Source organism: Apteryx rowi, unplaced genomic scaffold, assembly GCF_003343035.1.
Source record: "Apteryx rowi isolate R43461 unplaced genomic scaffold, aptRow1 scaffold_277, whole genome shotgun sequence".
In the NCBI taxonomy this organism is placed as follows: domain Eukaryota; kingdom Metazoa; phylum Chordata; class Aves; order Apterygiformes; family Apterygidae; genus Apteryx; species Apteryx rowi.
Window position 1 is genome coordinate 45,831 of NW_020449163.1, and position 7,868 is coordinate 53,698.

Consider the following 7,868-nt stretch of genomic DNA (forward strand, 5'->3'; position numbering starts at 1 on the left):
CGACAAATTTAAGTTAGAGGTTAGAAACAAAGGTGGTGATATTATTAAAATCAGATTTTCATCTTTGCTGCTAGGAATTAACAGGTAAATTACTTTTTCCAATTTTTCCTTGTCCTCCTTCCTCCCCACTTTCCCACCCAAAACCCCCTGCAGGGCTAATCCAGGTTGGGAAGTGGAATCCAGTTCCCCTCTCCTATGTGACGGATGCCCCTGATGCTACAGTAGCAGACATGCTGCAAGATGTGTACCATGTGGTCACACTGAAAATCCAGTTACACAGGTAAGTTGCATACCAGTTCTGGGACGTGAACTGTTACTCGTCTGCTCTTATGGTTAATATTGCTTGTATTTAATTCCCCCCGTGCTATATGCTCAAAGTACAAAGGCTTATCTAAATTCCTTTTTAGTTACTGTAATTCTTCTTTAACTTGCAGCATACTATTGCAGAAAACTTTTGTAGCTCTGATACATAGATTTTCTTTGGATATCTCATTAAAAGTATATTGCATTTTAGTCAATTAAATGATGCATTACAAGAAGGCATTTTACATAAAGTTTACTTAAGAGAAAAATATTTTTGCATATCATGAACGGTACCATCTGTGTGCATTTTGTAAAAGAATGACTTGCTCGCACTTATTGTTGCTGTCTAGGTTCTTACATTTCATGGCAACAAAAAAGAAAAAAATGGTAAATATATTAATGCTTTTCATGATCAGTCGTGAGAAAGCATTACACCTTAAATTGTTTTACCAAGCGCATCAGAGCAGGAAGGTAGAAGTAACATGAAAAAATAGTCGCCACATGCAGCTGATGTATAATTCATGCATCAATACAGCAGATGTGTTGTATAAAGTAATTAACTAATCGGAACAATCAGGAGACCGAGAGCAATCTCCAGATGCATCTGCTTGATGCGCAAAATGAAATCTGTCTGTCTTAAAGGAATGTTCTGCAGCAGGATGCAATCTTGTAATAATCCCTTTTCTAATCTGTGTTTCAAATAGTTGCCCTAAACTAGAAGACTTGCCTCCTGAACAATGGTCTCACACAACAGTAAGAAATGCTCTGAAGGACTTACTGAAGGATATGAACCAGAGTTCATTGGCCAAGGAATGTCCCCTTTCACAGGTACTTAACATAACATGTAATAAATAATAAAGCACTATAGGCAACACTGATGTGAGATTTGAGATTTCTACAGACTGCAGCAAGTAGTATCTGTAGAGTGAATCTGCCAAAAATGCAAATTCGTTTGACCACTTCATGATCTTTATAAATATGCCTGATTCATTTTGAACATAGTCTTATAACGTTTCCCAAGGGGAGTTGTGAAAGATTGTTTACACCACACTAAAATTGTCTCATAGCAAACTGAATTTTAACTGGTTTTTGTCTTCAGTCTTTGAACTGCTTTGATGTAACTACTTTTTTCAAGCACATGTGTTCAAGATGTTAAAAAGCTCTTTACTTATTGCTGTCAAAAGTACTATTGAATCTGAATGCTTGTTAGATAACCTACAGTAGTTTTAAATGCTAATTCATAAAATGAGACAGTCTTTGGCATGCTATATGAGAGGGGAATAAAGAATAAAGCTCTTTGGATGATGTGTTGTTGTTGCAAACAGCCAAAGGAAAATCAGCCATTTATTAGTTCTAATCAAAATATACCTAAACAAAAATGAAATCTCAAATTATGCATTGCTAAATATTGAACGGATGCTTTCCTTATGCTTTGGTCGTATTCTCTATTTTTGTCATTGTTTTAAATTGCTGCGAAGAAGCCACTTATTTTTCTGTGCAGTAGGGTCCAATGATGCTGGGGCGGGGGGCTTCATATTTAAGATTTTAAAATGCATTTTGTTTTGGTGCAGTGGAGTCAGAAATTCAGCTCACAAATAAGTGATGCTGGTTGTGGTAGGGAGGAGAAAAAGGAAGTTAAGAAAGTTGAATTATTTTTATACGGATTTTATTTCTCTTGCTCTGAATATTGGAGTGTTTGTCTCCAAAAGACTTCAGTTAATCTATACAGGATCACACTTTCTCTCTTTATCTGTCTTTCTAGCAGATATATTAGCAGGCTGTTTCCCCATTGCTATTTTTCCCCTATGGTTAGATTGTTTTCAGTGATGTGGCTACAATGTAGGAAGTTTTGAAGTGGAAGTAATCAAAATTATTTTCACTGGTTGCAAACCATTCCAGTAATATGTCTGCGAAGTTATCTTTATGTACCTACTATACTATAAAAGCATATGAACTTTTGCACTGCTGGCTCATGGAGGCTGCAGATAATTTGGGATTTTCTCCATTTTGGTCTACGAATGCTAGTTTTCACTTGATACTGATGGAAAGTAAGCAAATTCTATAGAGATGGAATATTTTATTTATATTTAAGCATAGTGTTTCACATAGCGACTCATGTATATATGTAGGTGATGCAATGATAAAGCAGGAAAAAGAAAAGTTGTTTTTAAAGGAATACTTCATTAGAGACAATATCATGCTACTGGCCACAATTAAGGACTTGCACTCTTTCTTTACCTAGAAGATTTTTTTATCAATATAAAAATTTTAATGGGCAAAATATATCATGTCTAGTAATGATCCTTCATGATAGTGCCTGAGATTACCAAAACCCAAGATTACAGAACTCTAATTTTGTCTTGTTTGTTTACTGTTTTGTACTTTTGCATTTGTAAAAGAAGATATTCAGAGCTGTGAGTTGCTTTCTGTTGTTTAAAGCACGCTTATGACTTTTGTCATCTCTTTATCTTTAGCAGCACTGGGTTTGCTTTTCTTCTTGTAGTCCATTTCTTTAAAGACCAAGTCATGTCAATTTTAAAATATGTATATTTTGTCTGAACTTCTGGAAAAAATAGATTGTCATAGTGGTTGATCCAGAACCCATCAGCCTGCTTAAATCTTCCCATTTACCTGCAGAGCTTTAGAGGAGACCTGCAGTACCTAAATGTGTTGATCTGGCGGTGTCCTTTCCACATAACTAAATTGATCTGAATGCTTCCTATACTTGCCTAACTAATTGTATATCGCTGCCATGCAAAGCAGACTGATTTAAGAGTGTCTGTGTTTTGTTAAACATATTGAAGTTTGTGAAGTCCATAGTGGTGTGCTCCCGTAACAGAGGTCAAAAGCAAGAGCAAGTCAGAAGCCTGAAGGCGTTGTTTCCTTAGAGGATTTGCCAAAATGTTAATACTAGACTTTTTGAGAAAAGAGGAATAGTTTCTCCTGTTACGTATTTTCATGGACGTAGGTAATGCTATATAAAGTGCTTCATCAGAAATGCAAACTAATGCATCAACCCCTTACCATAACTTATTAACGCTGTTATGGATATAATTTATTAACTACAGAAAAATGATTCAAAGTTGAAGGGAGAACAGTTATCATTTTCTGCCTCTGTCATTAGCAATACTCTATTTTGTGTCGGTACGGAAGGATTTCTGGTAAAGTATTTAAGCTGCCTTGCTATTTGCATGGCATCTCCAATGCAAAATTTAAGAATGGAAGACTGAGAATCCTCATCCTAACTTAGAATTTACAGCATTTTCATAGTTAACCTTGCATTTTGTGTCTTAAAAAATTGCTCTTATTTATTCAGAATACTGATATTTTGTGTACAAAAACACAAGCAAACTATTTTTATAGTGCAGATATATTTAATGGCTCTAAAATATGTAGGCAGATGCACACTGTATTTGAGATCCAGTCTGTCTTAATTATAGAGCCTAGAAGACTTAATGGCATCTTTCACTTTAGTTTTATTTTTTTATTATTTTATTTTATTTTATTTTGCCATTTGTTTTCTTGTCACACTAAAACCTTGGAGTGAGCAGGTATGAGCTCTTCATACCCTCCTCTGTAAAAAAAAANAAAAAAAAAAAAAAAACCTCTGTGACTCTTGCTCTCATTAGGAGAGGTGAATACGTGGTCTCTTTTGAAGTCACCGTGATTGCCTCACTCAGAGAATGCTGTAGCCACCCCTGAAGGCCAGGCTTACCACTTACTATATAAGCCTGCATCTCAGGGAATCCCTGTTGACATGAATTGGAGTCCTTAGGACAGATTGGAGCAAATGCACGGCTCTGAATTATTCTCAGATTTTGGGATTCAGCAGGCAAGATAAAAGGACATTACAAATTTCCCATGGCAGTGCCAAGCCTTTTCTGGATTATGAGCTGCAGTGCATTTTCATACTTTTCCTTGGGTTTGCAGATTTTATTGCTAGCGACTAGCAGCGTATGCAGATGCTGAGTGAGACACTTCTCGTGTTTGATGTGCAAGGCTCGCTTCATTTGTTTCCTCTCCAGGCCTCTTTTGATGGGGAAAGAGACTTGGAATTTAATCTAGGGCTTAATTTTGGGCCATCTTTTGCATTCCATTAAACTGGTGCATCTCATGAGTGGCCTAGAACTCATTTCCCTCCTGTTTTGGCTCTTTAGTCTCCAAAGAGTTGTAAATAAATTGCTGTACCATCAATTCTTATTTCCAACCGCTTGCACAGACACTGTACTCCACCTCAGTCTGGTGGGAGCTGCTCTCAAGTGATCAGTTGGGCAGGCCTCTTGTGTTTATTTACTTAATGTTACTCCTTTCATCTCCCTACTCAATCTTAGTTCTAGCATTTTCATACTTCATTTTCACTGTTTTGTTCTGTTTTGGTTTTTAATGCAAAAGTTTCTTGCTACTTTTGTAATTAAAAGAACTGAAACATTATTAACCCTATTTAGTCTGTCATTAATAAGCTTTTTGTTTTGTCCCTATTGACTTGTTCTCTCTCTGTCTGTTTCTATATATGTACATACATACATATATGCATATACATACACACATATATATATTTAGACAAGCTTTTATAGCAAGAGGAAAGCAACATGGGCTGTTTGCTTCAGAAAAGGCTTGAAATTCTCTCCATAATTCTGGAGCAAATTCAGTGTATGCTTTCGAATGTTTAGATGTACTCCTTGAGTTCCTGTAACCTTTTTTGTGAAAGGAAGATAACAAGTCCTCTACCAAACTAAGAGATTGCAGAGATTAAATAGTATGTAGGCATTGCTTTGAAAAATATGGCAGCGATCAAATGACATTGACTTTCCAATGGGTATTTTCTCACCTGAGCTGCTTTTATAAAAAGATTTTTTAAAAGATCTTGGTTAGTATTCACGAACAGGCTTGGGTTTTATCACTTTTTAATTTATCAAGCCACTCTAAAAGCATTTGTGAAGCAAAGTATTCTTTCTCTTCCCTCATAGTATCCCAAAATGTGAAGTGGGTTTTTTTTTCTTTTTTTTTCTCATCCTTTGAAACTGCTTGTACCTAGCTGAACTCTCACTGATAGCCAGTGTGTTATCAATAAGAGGTTCAAGGTCTGACATATAGCATCTCATGGCTTTGTGTGTCTATATGGGGAGGAGGGGGTGTTGTTTGTTTGTTTTGTAGTAGAAATGCAGTATTTCCAAGGAATATATCCAGAACCAGTGATACATACGGACTTAGTCCTTTGTATGCATGATGATGATATTTTAAAATTTTGAAGATATTTGTTCCCTAACCCCAATATCTGCAATATCTCTTGCATAATTTTGCTCATGATGATCGGGGGAAGGACTTTTTCCAGTTAAAGAGATAGCCCACATGCATTTTGTAAAACGTTTGCGCACACAGAGCAAGTGCTGCTATGGTACTGAAATCTGAATAGTTTGGCACTTGTAATAAATATAGCTATCCTGACTGCATTTTGATCAAACTTTCGTACTGTAATGAATGATTGACTGCCTGTGACATGGGCACAGTATATATCAAATACTTTCCTTTTTGTTCAATATCCTGTCCTGAATTTGCACACTGTTTTATGCAGATATCCTGCAGACTTAATGCCGTCTGACAGAGATGCCAGGAAGGAAGCTTGCTTGGAACAGAAAAGTTTTTCACTTTACCTGATCCCTACATACCTGGCCATCATAGCAAATAAGTAGCAAAATAAAACTCCTCTTCAATCTCCTGGCTCCGGTTCTGAACACTCTTCAGCCCTTCGTGTGCCCCCCTCCCAAAATCAGAACCAAACACAAATTGCGGTTGCTAAAATTGAAATTTCTAGACCTGTAAATAAGCAAGGAGCAAGCTAGTAAAAGCTGCCAAAATACAGACTTTTTATGAGCATATTTGAAATCCTTCTTTACAAAACTGAAGGGGCTTTTCTGCCCTCCCCTTTTAATTTTACCTGTCTAGACCTGAGGTGAAGTCCTTGGATTTCTTTGTTGCTTGCGAGTCTCTCCTCTTTTCCCTTCTTTCTCTCCCCCTTCTCCTCCCCTCCCCCAATAATTAATAACCTCAGTAAGGAATGCAGCTCCTTTTTCTACTTTGGATGTTACCGTACTTTAGATTTTAAAGATGTCATTAATTATTTTAGAGAAGTAAGTCCTTGAGGGCCTGGACTCAGGTTTTGGCAGGCAGGGCCTTTTCAACCCACTCCCCAATTGCTCAAGAGCGTTCAGTCTTGTGTCTCTACAAGCTGACATGGGATCTCCATTTTTAAAACATTTTCCATTAACTATGAAAATTTGTGCCTTTTTTTTTTTTTTTTTTTTTTTTTTGCGCCATCCAGCTATGGCGGGCATATGCTGTGAAGTACAGAGCCTGTTGCTGGTGGGGTTTGGGAACATTAAATACTAAAATACTAATATTGGTAGAGTTGTTGTTGGATCCTGGCCCCTAGAAATAGGGCAGCGCTGCAGAAGCCCCCCTGCAGCTCTTGTATGAGCCCCAGCAGACAGGCTGTGAATGGTGCTCGAGGCCTCGAGGTGAGCCTTAAAAGTTACGCTGGTGTGGAGGACACTCACAGGGTGGTTTTTTGTTTGTTTGTTTTTTGTTTTTTTTTTTAATGGTTAATCTTATAGATGCTTTGTCTTCTCTCTGTTACCTTATATCAATATTTATTTATTCAGTGTAAGCTCTGTATTAAGGCCTCTGAGTTAAATTTTGCTGCTGATTGACATCATAATGTCATGTTTAAGTTGAGGACAGTGAGTTGAGCTTAAAAACTCAAATTTCTTCATATTTTGGGCACTGATTTATATTCTTTATTTGTATCTAAAGATTCTCAGTGTTTATAGATGCACCATTCTAAAACTCCTCTTCATTAGAATTAAATATCATGATGAGATCAGAGTTGCCTCCTGAAAAAAATACAGGGCCTGGACTTACTGTGAGGAGGAGGAGGGATGTAGCATGTTTCTCAAATAAATGCCATTTCTGACTTTGGAGGACTCTGTAACGTGTCAGCGTGTCCCCTAGTAGCTGTGCTGTCATGAGGTCTCATGCGTTTCTGCTTCTGAGACAGAGGACATGAGTCCAACAGGCAGACAGTGCTAGTGTTTATTTCATCCTTTTTTTTTTTTTTCTTTCCTCTCTCCTCCAAGTCAGCTGTAGGGCGAGACTAGCATATAAGCAGCCGTCTTCGTCCAAGCTTTCCTGTGAACAGAGTACAAAATCTATTTATTTTTTTTTTTTAAGGAATAGCAGTATTTCTGTGACTGTCCTCCCTACTTGCTCTGTGTTAACCACTTTGAATTATATCTCAGCAGTTTTGAGAACTGTCATGTGAATGATTATCTGCATCATATGGTCTTCAAGTTGTAGGGAAGTGACAGGATAAAAAAGGAACATAATACATTTTCTTCTGATGCATTTTCCTTCTAAAATGTGCATATGTTGTAGAACTGAGCACTACTTGGCTTCTGTTTTCCCTGTCTTGGTGGTCCTGAAAAAAAGTATATAAAATAACTAGTATTTTAAATGTTTGCTGTGATGTTCTTCATTTTATATTTTTCTATATATAAAAGCCCTTTTTT

The 7,868-nt window shown here is 36.9% G+C and overlaps 1 protein-coding gene across 4 annotated transcripts in view; it reads left to right on the forward strand.

Moving 5' to 3' along the window:
• The window catches only part of SATB1 (SATB homeobox 1), a 75,966-nt gene that overhangs the window by 8,835 nt on the left and 59,263 nt on the right, over positions 1–7,868 (forward strand). For all 4 annotated transcript variants that reach the window (XR_003253972.1, XM_026068608.1, XM_026068610.1 and 1 more), the window contains 2 exons: positions 154–280; positions 1,008–1,131. Coding sequence is in view for 3 of the 4 variants with exons in the window: in XM_026068608.1 (XP_025924393.1) it covers positions 154–280; positions 1,008–1,131 (251 nt within the window). In the remaining variant the exon portion in view is untranslated. The remainder of the gene's footprint in view (positions 1–153; positions 281–1,007; positions 1,132–7,868) is intronic.